The sequence below is a fragment of the Aspergillus karnatakaensis genome (assembly GCF_047715665.1).
Source record: "Aspergillus karnatakaensis strain CBS 102800 unplaced genomic scaffold BJY04scaffold_18, whole genome shotgun sequence".
NCBI classification, from domain to species: domain Eukaryota; kingdom Fungi; phylum Ascomycota; class Eurotiomycetes; order Eurotiales; family Aspergillaceae; genus Aspergillus; species Aspergillus karnatakaensis.
In genome coordinates this window covers 480,001-494,274 of record NW_027395730.1, presented here as the reverse complement: position 1 = coordinate 494,274, position 14,274 = coordinate 480,001, and the positions used below count along the sequence as shown (strand labels likewise).

The 14,274-nt window shown below is 51.6% G+C and overlaps 7 protein-coding genes across 7 annotated transcripts; 2 read left to right on the top strand and 5 right to left on the bottom strand.

Annotated features, from left to right (window-relative positions):
- Positions 1-99: 99 nt before the first annotated feature.
- Positions 100-1,076, top strand: BJY04DRAFT_39050 (putative short chain oxidoreductase/dehydrogenase). The gene is made up of 2 exons (XM_073720276.1): positions 100-406; positions 464-1,076. Exons 1-2 carry the CDS (start codon positions 117-119, stop codon positions 1,029-1,031), a joined length of 858 nt encoding a protein of 285 aa, XP_073572540.1. The 5' UTR covers positions 100-116; the 3' UTR covers positions 1,032-1,076.
- Positions 1,077-2,783: 1,707 nt separating this feature from the next.
- Positions 2,784-3,413, bottom strand: BJY04DRAFT_186762 (RNA recognition motif domain-containing protein). Its single transcript, XM_073710941.1, has 2 exons — positions 3,261-3,413; positions 2,784-3,199 (listed from the first exon to the last, which is right to left on the bottom strand). The coding sequence occupies exons 1-2, from the start codon at positions 3,354-3,356 to the stop codon at positions 3,089-3,091; spliced, it is 207 nt and encodes a 68-aa protein (XP_073572539.1). The 5' UTR covers positions 3,357-3,413; the 3' UTR covers positions 2,784-3,088.
- Positions 3,414-3,856: 443 nt separating this feature from the next.
- BJY04DRAFT_217214 (RNA recognition motif domain-containing protein) lies at positions 3,857-4,345 on the bottom strand (the record flags this gene model as incomplete). The annotated part of the gene is made up of 3 exons (XM_073715981.1): positions 3,857-4,016; positions 4,083-4,189; positions 4,247-4,345. 3 exons carry the CDS (start codon positions 4,343-4,345, stop codon positions 3,857-3,859), a joined length of 366 nt encoding a protein of 121 aa, XP_073572538.1.
- A 612-nt stretch (positions 4,346-4,957) lies between these two features.
- On the bottom strand, positions 4,958-7,456 carry BJY04DRAFT_38993 (putative hydrolase). Its single transcript, XM_073720275.1, has 8 exons — positions 6,999-7,456; positions 6,736-6,952; positions 6,504-6,688; positions 6,051-6,454; positions 5,820-5,996; positions 5,627-5,767; positions 5,445-5,575; positions 4,958-5,390 (listed from the first exon to the last, which is right to left on the bottom strand). The coding sequence occupies exons 1-8, from the start codon at positions 7,282-7,284 to the stop codon at positions 5,105-5,107; spliced, it is 1,827 nt and encodes a 608-aa protein (XP_073572537.1). The 5' UTR covers positions 7,285-7,456; the 3' UTR covers positions 4,958-5,104.
- An 865-nt stretch (positions 7,457-8,321) lies between these two features.
- On the bottom strand, positions 8,322-9,975 carry BJY04DRAFT_38990 (uncharacterized protein). The gene is made up of 3 exons (XM_073720274.1): positions 9,464-9,975; positions 9,016-9,415; positions 8,322-8,960 (listed from the first exon to the last, which is right to left on the bottom strand). Exons 1-3 carry the CDS (start codon positions 9,491-9,493, stop codon positions 8,362-8,364), a joined length of 1,029 nt encoding a protein of 342 aa, XP_073572536.1. The 5' UTR covers positions 9,494-9,975; the 3' UTR covers positions 8,322-8,361.
- Positions 9,522-12,367, top strand: BJY04DRAFT_186751 (uncharacterized protein). The gene is made up of 2 exons (XM_073710940.1): positions 9,522-11,365; positions 11,416-12,367. Exons 1-2 carry the CDS (start codon positions 10,080-10,082, stop codon positions 12,299-12,301), a joined length of 2,172 nt encoding a protein of 723 aa, XP_073572535.1. The 5' UTR covers positions 9,522-10,079; the 3' UTR covers positions 12,302-12,367.
- A 70-nt stretch (positions 12,368-12,437) lies between these two features.
- Positions 12,438-14,118, bottom strand: BJY04DRAFT_217210 (uncharacterized protein; the record flags this gene model as incomplete). Its single annotated transcript, XM_073715980.1, has 2 exons — positions 12,438-13,667; positions 13,720-14,118. 2 exons carry the CDS (start codon positions 14,116-14,118, stop codon positions 12,438-12,440), a joined length of 1,629 nt encoding a protein of 542 aa, XP_073572534.1.
- Between the last annotated feature and the right edge of the window lie 156 nt (positions 14,119-14,274).

The window sequence follows — 14,274 nt, the reverse complement described above, 5'->3', positions numbered from 1 at the left end:
CGTTTGCTAACTCCACCGCAACATCTTGGAGTAACTACATAAGCAACATCATCACCCCCCCATTTCCAACCTCCAACCCCCTACTACATCCTCACCTACCCTAAAACAAACCCACCATGTCCCAAATCTGGTTCATCACCGGCGCCTCTTCCGGTTTCGGCCGCGACCTCGCCCTCCTCGCCCTCGATGCCGGCCACAAAGTCATCGGCACAGTACGAAACGCCTCGAAATCATCTGACGCCGTAGACGCAATCAAGTCAAAGGGCGGTGATATCCTCGAGCTAGACGTTACAAAAGCCGACACTGTCGCTGGTGTAGTGGAAAAGGCAAACGCGCTGTATGGCGGAATCGACATCCTCGTCAACAACGCGGGGTATTCTCTCCTTGGAGCCGTCGAGGACATGACGTACGTTACAGCTGATCTTTTACTCAGAATAATGAAGAATAGCACTAACAACAGCAGAGACTCTGAAACAAAATCCCAACTCGAAACAAACTTCTTTGGCCCTTTGCGTCTGATCCAGGCGTTCCTCCCTACACTCCGCTCCCGCCCGTCAGCGACCATCGTCAACGTCTCCAGTGTAGCAGGCCAAGACGCACAGCCCTCCTGCGGTCTCTACGCAGCTTCAAAGTTCGCCCTAGAAGGTCTCTCTGAGGCTCTCTCGAAAGAAGTCGCGCCCTTCGGCATCGATGTCCTGATTGTTGAGCCGGGCGCATTCCGAACGAACTTTCTTTCCGCAGTCCAAAAGACCGAGACGCCACTGTCGGAGCCGTACAGGGATGGCATTGTGGATGTTGTACTCAAGAAGTTCGAGGCCGCGCAGGGAAAGCAGCGCGGGGATCCGGCGAAGGCAGTTAGGAAGATCTTCGAGGTCATCACTGGCACAGGGGAGGCAGGGCATCTCAAGGGGAAGGTGTTGAGGTTACCGCTTGGAGCTGATGCCGTGGAGAGGATTGAGACGAAGACGAAGAGGGTTCTGGCTGATGTGGAGGCTGCAAGGGCTGTGGCGCTGAGCACGGATATCGTGTAAAGAATTGGGATAGTAAATTAGAAAACAATCTTCCAGTTACCTACACTCTACCCTGAGCACCAGCATATAGAAATTTGGATGATTACTGTGTACGCCTACTAGTAACCCTCGTACGTCCCAGGGTCCTGTTCCACGGATGCCATAGATGGCTGGCCCCTGGACATGGTCCAGTCTAGAACGATTTCACTGCCACCCAGCCTACTCTATCAGTATCGGACGAGATATATAATGTAGATCCACCGAGCCACTCAAGTGAAGAACATACTGTGTATGAGAGAGGGCATATATGGCACTCTCTGCTTCATGAATCATCAAACGATGCGAAGCCATATCCACCGTATCCTTGTATGGTCTAACGACCAGAAAGATCGTATTAGCTGACGGTTCGGATAAATTTCCAAGATTGCTGGACAGACGAACCACTTCTGCAGGGCGTAGACCATTGTCCGAGAAGGCGCTCTCCAGCTAGGTGGGCGTGGTGCTGGGGGAGAGGTGGCTAATGAAGATGCGAGTCATTGTGGTTCGATAATGGAGAACGAACGACTGTGAGCTACAGAACTAGTACAACTGAAAGACATCGATCTATTCATATATATATATATATACCGTAGTTCAATGGATATGAACTCATCTGGAAGTGTACTATTTCCCGGGTTCTTGATACGGGAACCGTGGTAATTCTCTAAGCACGAAATATCGTTTACAAACAAGATAGTTCGGTAGACGCATGATTAAATACTGCAAGAAAGCAAAACTCGGTATATGTCCTAAGGAGAAAAAGGCTTTCCTTGCTGAGTGTTGAAGCGTTGATCACCAAAATACTCCGTGTCCTCTCCGTCTTCTGGCTTGTTCGTTTCCTCCGAGTCTACTTCACGACCATCTATTCTAGGGCCGATATAGAATATCAGTCCAAGGTAAGTGCAACGGAGGAAAGCCTCAGTAAAAGCCAAGTTGCAACCAAAAATACATACCCAGCCCGGCGAAGAAACTCAATCGCTTGATCTGCTTCCTGCGACCGGTCGAACGTCATGTAGGCACCTCCATTGTCGCGTGGTGTTATTGTCTGTGTGAAGCATTATCTTACTTGCATCCAGTAAGATATGAAAGCAATAAAGGGTGGAAACTGACAGGCTTCGATCTGCCGTGCGCAACCTGGTAAAGATCATCCTCGAGGAACTGCAGCTGTTTCTTATTGATGGCGAAGACCCGACTCATGCTGTTGTATCGACTAACAATCATAGATGAACACCGGACCTTATGCGTCCATGAGGGCAGCAGTCGCTATATGACTGTTCTGGTAGCATGATCTCATAGTGAGACTGATACTAACCATGGTTCAGTATCTGATGGCGCCTTGGACCGGGGGTTGAGGAACCAAAACCGGGAGCATCTGTTGTACAGGCTCTGGCTGACGAACTGTCCTGCATCTTACATTCCGGGCAAAACAGGAAAGGATCCCAATATACTTGTAGTATGCAGACACAGCCGAACAGACGCCTGTATAAGCGACACCAGAATCGATGGATCCCAATTCTAGACTTGTTACCTCTGGTGGCGGGACTATGCCATTGAGGGGACACAGTGAGCAGTGCCAGTAGAAAGCCAGCCAGCCTGATGTCGTGCTTTCGGGTCTTGCAGGTGATCGGAAACTCCTACTACATATGGCATTGCCAAGTTTCATTTCAACTAGCCGAAGCTTCTAATGAGCTGCAGTGTCTCGAGCAAGCTATTTAGCTCATCCAAGATATACTGCGATGGCTTAATAAGCTAGAATGACTATGTTTCCCGTCAAGGAAAGAGCTTTTAGTAAAGATGACTTCACCCTGCATCTAGCGACACAGAAGATATACTACCATACATAGATTTATGTCCGAGAAGAACCATCTCCCACATGTAACGAATTTAGTGTTAAGCTAATATGTATGAGCTAGTCGGAACATGGACACGCACATGGATATGACACTCGTGAGTACTAAGGTACTCGGGTCCAGCTGCCTATTCCGAGAGACACAGAAGCACTCAACTACACAGACTGTGCAGTAACGACCCTGGCATAACTAGGGTAAGAAGGCGGAATGCTCATTGAGACTTAGTTTGTAGAAGGCTTCGGCTGCTTCTCCCTCCTTGTCAAAGGTTATAGTGCCTTCCCTGCGCTGTATATTGACTGTCTAGGAGATGTGGCGCAGTAATTAGTCTTCAGGTACGTTTAGTCGTAAAGGACAAACTCACAACTTTGGTCGGACGGAGTCCGTTCTGGGAAAAGGCAATCTCGAGGTCCTCGAACGTAGTTTTGGGTGGGAGGTTGCTGATATGTACTTGGCTCATCTTCTGCTTTAATGCTGGATCGTATAACAATACGCTCGCGATAAAGTTAAGATTCAGAGTTATGAGAAGCTTACCCGAAGGATTTGGCCCTGTTATAGCAGCAGGTAATAAAGTTCCACTTAGATCATGCTGAGGTTGGGGGCCCAAGATTCCTCGTATCTGTACCATGATCCAGCTAAATCCCGACCCTTCTAGACAGGCCGCGGACCTTGAACGCCATGGACGCATCAACAGGGCTAATTACATGGCAACTTTGTGTGTCGGCAACTCTACCGGCAGCCATGGCTTATGTTCCCTATATCTGAGCTTCATCTTTCGAACAGGTATGTTCACCTAGGGCCACGTGTAGAAAATACAATTCCTGTCTATGAATACCGATCCAGGCAAGTTACCAAGCTCAGCAGACAGAATCATCCATTCTGAACTGTATATTGGCATTGGCATCGACTCGACTCGACTACGCCCCCATTCCAAAGTGACAATAAGTCCGGAAACCCCGATTAATACTGCGAATAGCCCCCACCAGAATAGTTTCCATAGCCACCCAAGGACTGCTTGCCGTACTCGGCACCCGAAGACCCCGACATGTGCCCATAGCCGCCGCCCCCACCCGAGGGCCTCTGGTTTGCCATATTCATGGTGATCTCACTACCATTCAGCCTGAAATTGTCAGTTCAATCCGACCGATACTCTCTGTCCAATGGTGAACGTTAAGTCAGAACTAACTGGGTATGACTGAGCGCGTTGATAGCATTCTGCGCATCGGAAGCGTTGTCGAACGTTGCGAATGCGAAGCCTCGACTGTCCCCTGTGTCGCGGTCCTGCATTATAGACTGGTATTTTCATACTCAGTTATTTCTCCTTCTTATGAATAAGGTAGGGGGACGAACCACATTCGAGGGGTGGATGCCATACTGGTCAAAGGCGGACTCGAGCTCTGCGGATGTGGTGTTGGAGGAGAGATGGCCGATATAGACAGAAGCAGGCATGTTGGAATAGTTGCAATTATTGTGCTTTATCTTCAGATAGATAATTCCGGTGGATATTGGAGGATTGTTGATGAGTTGATCTGAGAGGAATTGTGTTTCGAGATTGGGTTTTATACGACAGTAGGTTACACATTAGCTCATGCTGATATCCAGAGTATCATCATCCTGCATATCTACGATCATCCCACGTCACATTCCAGGCTCTTAATTGATCTTTTGGCTGATTTGGGTAGAATACCATTGTGCTCGATATATCCTTCCTGCACTTAGCTGGCATACTATGGGCATATAGAGTAGTAACCCGGTGCTGTTCAGTTACTATCAGGACCATGGTTGAGAATAAGAATGGTGGGTAGATTAAGGTTACGCATGAGTTCATGATGAAGTTTATCTGAACCAGGGCTCGGGGGGCGAAGGGCCGAGGATCCAACATCCCCGGACGTCATTGTTAGGTTGTGGTTGATTTGAGCTGGTATCAGTGGACTGTTAATCTCCGACTGATCGAAACAGCAAGGGATAGACTGAGCGGGCGGAATGTCCGTGGCAAGCATAACCTCATCACATCCTGCTCCGCAGACCATCAAGAAAGAACGCGTCCAAAAAGCAAATAAGATAGTAGAGATTATTTGTTATCGGGAAGCTAGAGCCAGAGAATAATATGCATCATTACACCTCATTCCTCAATCACCTATGCAAGTTGTAGATTGAATGCAAACTGAGATCAACGCCATAAAATGATTCGCAAGAACTATAAACTGATCAGCCTCTTACCCTTCCCCTCGCAGCACTGTACAATGCCTCAATATCATCCTTCCATTGCTTCTCGTTGTATCGCTTCAAGCGGCGATCATAAGTCAGAAGACCGTTGACCTCTCCCTCAACGTCAGTCGTCTGTGTCCAGACTGCTGCGCTGCACGCGAACCGCTGGACTTGGTCGCGCAGTTCTGTGAGGAGGACACGGCCGCGGTAGTTCCACACGTCAAGATTCTCGTCGATCTCGTATGTCTCAGGGATAGTGTCGATGGCGGCTTGAACGTTCCACAAGCTGGTATCAATGTTAGCAGGGATAAGAGAATAGAGGATGTCGCGGTGCACGTACTTCTCAATAGACACATTGTGACCGATTCCGCCAAATTCACCTTGGATGCCGATGCGCTCGGGATCATAAGGGCTTGCGGGGGAGGACCAGAAGGGGGTTCCGCATTGTGGGTTTGCGTAGTGGTGGTTGTCCTAGTTTTGTTAGCACAATGCAATGTCATTGGCAAGGGGAGGGAAACGTACGCTGAAATCTCCAGCACCGCGATCGTGCCATCCGGAGACTGAGTTGACCAGGCGAGAGGGGTCGAGTTCCCTCACTCGGTCGGTAAGACCGTACTCAGGGGTTTGGGCGATTATCTGGCCCCAGCCTTCGTTGTAGATGACCTATCAAGTGTTAGACACCAGAGAAGCCCTCAGGGAGACGGTAGGAACATACCCAAGTCATGATACTGGGATAGCTTTTGAGCTGGTTGACCATAGCCTCCAGCTGCCGAGCGAACTCATCCTGTTGCTCCTGGTTTGGCTCAACCAGGGCCATGGAGGGCATATCTTGGATAACTAGCAGGCCGAGCTCATCGCACGCGCGGTAGAAAAGAGCCGGTTCGACTTTGATCTAAATCGATCGTCAATAACTCTTCCTTGAAGAATGGCGTGGTGAGGAACATACATGTTTCCGGACCATGTTGAATCCAAGAGACTTGAGGACTTGAAGATCATAGGTCATAGCCTCCTTGCTTGGTGGAGTATACAACCCATCAGGCCAGTATCCCTGATCAAGAGTGCCGAAAATAAATCGGAACTCGCCGTTGACAAGTGGACGAACAACGCCGTTAACTTCGCCCTTGGAGTATGTGCGGAAGCCAGTGTAGCTACTGATCTCGTCGTCGCCAAGGGTGATGGTGATATTGTACAGATTAGGAGTGTCGGGAGACCAGAGTTTGACACCGTCGACGGTGAATTTCAAAAGCTCGTTCGCGTTGCCGGTGTGAGTCGCAATGGTCTCGTCGCCTTCTAGGATTCTAATCTCCAAGGAGTTGGTGTTGCCGGAGGGAGTGTGCACGACAGCGGATACTGTGGCATTCGTTAGTTGAGTGCCATGCGCTGCGAAGGAGAAACTTACCCTCGCCATTCGCCTCAGCCCACAGGTCTAGCTTGGAGATGTGCTCCGCTGGCACGGCTTCGAGCCAGACGGTTTGCCAGATACCACTGCAAGGTGTGTAGAAGATGTGCGAGGGGGTCAGTGTCTGCTTGCCGATGGGGATGACAGTCCCTTCAGCATCGGTTGGGTCGTGGACGAAAACAAGCCTGTTAAACATTAGCTCAACTCGAATATAGGGTAAGGCTTGACCAACAGTTCATTGCCGCCATCAAGGTTGATGTTGTCGGTGATATCGACGCTGAATTCAGTGTATCCTCCCCGGTGGAAAGCAACATTCTCGCCGTTAACGAAAACAGTGGCCTCGTAGTCTACTGCACCAAAGTTGAGCAGCACATTTTGGCCACCCCATTCGTTGGGGACGCTGAAGTTGGTGGACAACCAGGAGTAGAAGAGGTTCTGTCCCTGCAGACCTGCTCTTGTTAGCACTTATCCACTATAGACTTGGAGTAAACATACCGGAAAGACCACTCTCGAGACAGGAAGGAATCAACACTTCCGTGTCTAAGTCCTGTCCAAACGGCGGCGTATCTACAGCAGCAAGATTCGGCGCACCGCGATACTGCCAGATACCATTCAGGTTCTGCCACTCCGACCGTTGCAGCTGCGGCCGCGGGTACTCAGGCCAAGGGTTTGTCCCAACTTCATCCGTCCAGTCGGTAGTCAACGGAGGAGTCTGGGGAGCATACGGGGTAGCAGCAGCGGTGAGGCCGGCGATCGCCAGCAAGGGGAGGAGAGAAGGCATCGTGAGTTTCCTGGATATTGTCTTCAACTTTCGTCTCTACAACAACCCGACAACAACCGGCTCCGGCCCATCTCTTATAGCTTTCGCATCTCACGCAACTGACCAACTCCTCGCAGCCAAGAAGTGGACTCCTGCTTGTCGAAATCACAGCCCATGGAATCTGCACAGCACACCTTCCTAACCAAGCCATGCCCCCCGCACGCCGTGGCATCGCAGCCATCCAAATCCCCATCCTAGCGTCCTCTGTTTCACGCTGATTGCCTGGTTTGATTCTTGGCCAGCTAGTCTGTGGGTCACTTTTCTTAGTACTCTGGGGATTCATCGCCGAGGAAAGCCCGCCGTCGATCACTCCGGGGTCGACTCGTGACCCTTTGGGGGCCTACTGCCAGGAACACTGGACGGTTTTCCGTGGTTAGATGGTCTGGAAAGTGAGTAAACAGAGTTCCTGATCCGTGGAAATGTGATGCGCCCGGGTGAGCAGGTCAGTGGCGGCGTGGCTGCAAGCCCCTGGATCGAGTCCGCCGAGTCCAAGAGCCCGACTGGGCCGTGCATGCGGCTAAGAGGGAGATCCTTGTTTTCGTGCACGATAGGGCAGATGGTTGCATCGGTGTGATATCATGCGATGAGGTTGCACTGCTCGGCATAAGTCATCTGGTGTGCTCGAGTCTTGGGGGATCTCATGCTGCAGGTCTTCTAGCACAGGCCCGGGCGCCGGTCAGACAGTCAAAGACAAGTGACAACACCCCTCACTCTCCTCTCTACGACTATTATTGGTTGAGTCTGCACCTGACCCAAGCGCAGAACAAGGATGGAATTGGACCGTGGCGGTCTATTGCCATTCGCCAATTTTGAAGCCACCATTACACTCAATCTCCGATTATCCAGTCATTGCTGTCGAGTCCCTGACCGGTCAAACATTCAACAACCTCGCCCAATCACATTCATCCCCCATCCAAACATCGAGCCACCCCCTGACATCTTGCACCGTTGGGCATGAATACAGAGCACATTCAACCCTGGTTACATATACAGTGGATAATCTCCCCCAGGATACACCATGCACTCTGGACGGATCGCTCACTCTCCGGCCCTGAATTGCAACCCCAAAGCCCTGGCCTCGGCCCTGACGATCTCCGGGATTTCCTCCGCCAACGTCCCCTCCACAGGATTCCATCCCAGCAACTTCCTCGCTCTGACTGCACTCGCCTTGACTGAATAATTGACAACCGGCCGACCAGCACCCGCCAGAACCTCTCTCTCCTCAATCCCCACACTCGCCACCACTTCGGACGGTAATAGTCCGAGCTTATACCCCTCCCGGGTGATCTCTCTCGCGACGTCGCCCCAGAAATATCTTCCGCTTTCGACAAGGTAGTACCCCTCATTGTTCCATGTTAATGCCTTCCCGTCGGATACTGCGGCATTGATGAAAGCGATATACAGCCGGGATAGATCGTACACGTGCACAGAATTCCAAAACGTCTTCCCGTCTGCAAACTGCACGCCCTCTCCACGCTCCAGAATCAATTTCGCGGATCCGGGGATTTGGTCCGTGCGCTGGGAGATCACACCGCGGCCGGTGCCGTAGATGGTGGACGGGCAGATGATGGCGGTCTTCAGGGTTTCCGTGCCAGAGGCGAGGACAAATTTGTCGACTTCGCGGTGCGGGGCGTCGTCTAAGATTCGATCAGCATTCCCGCCTCGTTTAACATTCGTTGGCGCGCAACATACCGGGTAAAGACCGAACTTCCTCAATCCCATCCCAGTCATCGATAGTCCGCACCCCTGTTTCGGGTGGATGAAGCGGGGCGCGAGGGTCAAGCAGGACGTCCGTTCCGGAGGTATGGATATACAGCCCTCCTCCCCTCTTGTTAAGGCCAGCGACTATGGCTTGCGACGAGGGGAGATGGTCGGCGCTGAGTGCAAAATGCAAGACGAGTTCGTTCTTGGCGACTTCTTCGGCGATCGCATCTGTGTCGTCAAGCGACGCGAAGAAGAAGTTCAGTTGGGGGTACTTGGACTTGAATTTGGATTCATAGGAGCGATTGCGGAGGAGGATGGTGATGCTGCTCTCCCACTCTGGGTGAGTTTCCAGCAGGGCGTGGAGGACGTCGCCGCCGACGTAGCCGCTCTATGTCTGTTAGTTGGTTCTACGATTGTATAGGGAAGCGGGACATACAGCTCCAGTGAAGAAGATCTTTGGTGACATTTTCCTGAGTACGTGTTGCTTTTCGTGTGTGAGTAGTTTTCCACGCGGCGACAATATATATATGCGATACGAAGGGATTACCAATCAGGCTCATCAATCTCCCCGAGCGCGGATAATACATGGTGGTTATGATGTAAGAGGGCGAAAAGGTGATTGGGCAGTGGCACTGTGTCCATCACTCATGCAAGAAGCTTACTCGACTCCAACTTGCAAGCTCTGGAGTCTGAAGCCATCTTTGTTCTGGATGGCATCACGTGGAATCGGAACAGGCAACACACTAAAATGCAGGCACCACAGCGGCTCCAGTTCTCCTCCTCCACTGGGCTCTCCGATCTCAACTAGCTTGTCTTTAGCTCGAAAACGCGTTCTCTTGGCACTGAGCTATCTCGCTACCAGAATCTCCTTATGCTCGCCCTCTTCCCCTTTTTCTTCCTCTCAATCATGCCACGAAACAATCAACACCACTGCAATGACGAGTTCGGCCGATCGCTACGAGCACCTCTCGGCGAGGAATCTCATCACCAGCCCGCATCTGAAGGGTCCACACATGATGATCGGTGGGTAACACCCTCTTCTTAATCTATCCATGCTGATCCCGACAGTCGACCGCCTCTTCGAGCCGCAACTGATCGGCGAGTTCATAATGTTCATCTCTTGGGGTACTCTTCCCAATGGCAAAACAACCACTCTAGAACGGCCCAAGGATGACGAGCTGCGTTTTCTTGGCACCCAGGACCCGAACAGGCCCGGGGAAAATTGCTGGTTCGGGGAGCGCATCCAGGCGTGCATTGTCTCCGATCCGGATGGGAGTCGCCTGTGCGATGTTCCTAAGAATCTCCATGCATTGAAAAACCGGCTGTTCTCGGGGATTGTGCCGCTCTCGGAGCAGAGGTGGAAAGAAAAGGGCCTTGATCAATCGAAAAACTTTGATGTTGCGGCGCAGTATCTGTCTGCTGTCGTTGCTACATTCGAGTACCTCAACCAACCACGGGTGGCACAGAATATGCGCGAGACATTCAACCTCATCTCGGAGATCTTGGGCGAGGTACAGACTGTCGTCAATGGTTTCCGACGCGGCAGGGGAGAGACATTGATCGACCTCAGAGCCCTGTGGGCTGTGTTTATCGAAGCAACCTTCGAGGTTATGACAGAGTGTGCCCATCGCTGGGTTATCGCGCACGTCAACAGGTTGCGCGCGCCTTTATTGCGGAAGCTGGCATCGCATCGACCGGCCAACACCAATGTGTACGATTCGGAGCAGTGGCGGATCACAGATAGGCTGCATGTACTCGCTGAAATTGCGGGTGTCGCCGATTTTACCGTCATGTTGTCTATGGATGGTTATTATGGGTATACAACACCTCCTGTTCCGGCTGGAGTGCCGCCTGCGCTTCGTTCTCCGGACTGGGAAACAAGGCGGAAGACGTACTCGCCGTATCTGAAGACAGCGTGCAGAGTTCAGCAGGCGAAGGAAATCGCAGACATACGGACCAGAGGCGAACGTCGCCTGGGTATGGCGGACCCGGTGGATCTGATTCAGACTTCCATGCTTCAGATTAATTGCCAAGCTCAGGTCCGGAGGGAGATGCGCGGTGACCCGATTGAGCCTGTGCCGAAGGAGCCGTGGATCTCGCATGAAAGCAGACGAATGGAGCAATTTCAAGAAAAAGGGTGTGGATATGTGATATACCGACTCACATATGGGCAAAGCGAGGAGGAGTGGAGCGCGTTCCGAGAGAAGCTAGAAGCTCATATCTTAGATTGGGGAACAGGCCAAACCGGGTCGGCCACAATGAAACCACACCTGAAGCTGCATTGGCGAGATGGGAAGGAGCTCGGGATTGTTGAGAATGACCTTGAAGCAGCAAAGAAGCAAGTCAGCCACCATTACCCTCAATAGCAACGACTAATTGAGCTCGCAGACACTACAACTCAACTTACACCGAATCACAGTCCGAGGTGCCATTTACGCTAAGAGAAATCATCAACAAACGTGCCTTTCTTGCAGTAGACTGCGCCAGCTACACTTCATATACCGGGTCCGCATTCTCTGCTGCCACAGATTTCGTCCTAAAAGGCGACTTCACCGGCTTTGTCGTTGCGGTTCACGCCGACTACGACCCTAAAGAGGGTCCCTACCGCCCCGAGGAATGTCCCGCATACCCCGGACAGATGCGCATCCTGGGGAGTTTAATCTGGGGCGACCTATATGCGATGCACTCCGCGCAATGCGCAATTCTCGAAGATCTCTGGCCTCTTGCGCTCGAGCACCCAAACCAGGTGTACGTGGGACCGCTCGTGCCATTAGTGGTAAAAGGCTGGCGGACTCAAAGCGGGATCCGAGGGACATTGATGCGAGACATGGCAAGTTATGTCAAAGCAAATCTCGAAGGCACACAATGGGCCGGCCCAACAGTACCCCCACTAGCTCAGTTCGAACTCCAGCAGCCAGCTCCTAATTTCCGCGCCGAGCTTCCAGGTGAACCACCTCTTGCGCCGCCAAACCTGGCACGCACTGATCCATTCAACTATGCGCTGCGACAGTGGATGCTTCGCGATTTCGCGCGGTATACGCGGCGGAGAGGAGCGCCTCGACAGGCGATCATGGCTGAGCAGTTACTGCGTACGGCGCCTGGTGAAATGCCCGATATGAATGCGATTCGGCGAAGAATGGAGGAGGAGGGAGTCTTGCATCGGCCGGATGCTCTTCCGCCGAGTCTTCGTGCTGCTAGCGGTCAAGAGCCAGAAGGTGACCTTTTTGATGATGATTATGATTCCGACGAGAACCCGGATTGTCCTGTACAATAGGTAGGAATTCTTACAAGCGCCAGCTCACTAATTCAATACCTAATGTTGCTCTTCCGCTATTCTCGGTGTTTTACCATGGCCAGTGCATTTTCTAGACTATGTGACAGGAGCTGTTCTCCCGCGGCGTCCATTTCCTCTACTTGAAACTCAGCTCCCTCCGCCCTTCAAAATAACTCAAGTCCTGCAGAAGGGGGCAGACCACAGCCTCAAACACTCGTTTCTCGAACTCGACGTCGCCGAAATCCACCGGTTCCATTCCTGACCAGAACAGGCAGCTATGGACCACATTCCCATATCCCTCCCCATTCTCAGCGTATACTCTGCTGAGAACTCTGGATGCCGTGTTGAACTCTGTGACTATGCTATCACTTGCGAAATCTTGAGGAATCTGCAACTCACGAACTGTCTTGCGCAGTGAGAGCTCGATCAACACCAGTGCAAGTGGAAAGAGGATATGGTTCCGGATTTGCGGCAAGGAAAGCAGAGAACTAGCAGTGTGGTCTTGTTGAGCCGATCGCAATGAGAACGGATAGGTGTAGTATAGACCGTTTATAGTCGGATAGGGGCCGTCACTCGCAAAAGTGACATTCAGATCCCAAGAGTCCCAGAAAGGTATTAGCCAGTTGCCATGCAGCTGCATCACCGCGCATGCGAGCCCTGTTGCAATCCGGAGGCGGTCCCGGCCGCTCGTTTGAGAAAGCTTTTCACGCAACGACTTCTGTGGAATTGCCCGCTGCGACAGCTCCATCGTGCGCATGACATATCGACTCTCGGCATTTAGTCCAGGGAGGTATCCAATGACCTGTGTCTTCGTCACGTCCTGGATCCCAGCGAGGGAGGAACACATATCCGATATGGGGCTGTCCATGTTATCGCCAGCACTTTTCTGTCTGGATGACATGCCACTTGCCCTGGCAGTCTCGGCTACGCCCCTATTAAACCCAACGAAGTCGACCTCCCTTGATCTCCATGGATTGTCCGCGTCTACCACGTTTGTCCCAGACAGGAGTAATGTCAATACGCATTCTTGCTTCACGATTGTGCCCTCAAAATTAATCGGGTGAGGGAAAAGCTTCAAATGAGCACGGTGTTGGTCGCTGCATTTACAGCCCCAGTACCCACCGGTTGTCACGGCCTTATAAACACCGTCAGCGTGTTTACGTGCCTCGCGAAGCCTTGACAGGGTTTGACCCCATCTCATGACTCTCCTCATCCCGGATCGCCTTGTCGATTGCTCTACGAGAGTTCCGAGAATGCCATTGGCACTATTGATTTTGGCCAGTTGATCCGTGTAAACCGACACAAATATAATTCTCCAAGTCCGAACCTGAGTTTTCGCCTGCTTCTTTCCTTCTTCTGACAGCGCCTGTAAGCCGTCAGTCCTTGCCAGTCTTGCGGGCAGATTCTTTTGCACTCACGTAGACATCAGTTCTGATATCAATCTTCAAAGCCGCAGACAGCTCTCGGAGGCATTTGTAAATATACCGCACATTCCTTATGAACACCTCATACTGTTTTTCGAATGTGGATTGGAGCCTTCTCTTCAGGTCTGGATCATTCCACCCACCACCAACCGGGACCTTGACAAGCTGTGATATCTGGCGTGTGTCAAGAGTGGTGGACTCGAGGGCATGTTCAATATGGTTAATAAAGATTCGTTCTTGGGTTGCAAGGCCCAATGCTAGATCCGTCAACACCCCCTTGGCGTTCTTCCATAAACCAAGCTTGTGGAAACCTTGTGCATAGTTATCAAGCTGATTGACCACAAGTGCTAGGACAGCGATGCTAACTCCTACCACCTCCAATCCAGACGCCATTTCGGTTGAGGTATGCGTTGGGAAGACGATTCATATTGAGAAAGGAATATCTGACGTTCCAACTCATGCCCAGACTTCTGCCTCGCCAGCAAAAGCAACAATATCAGTAGCCAATCGGTCACCCATGTTTGAACAGGGATCAAAGAGGGGTTTCTC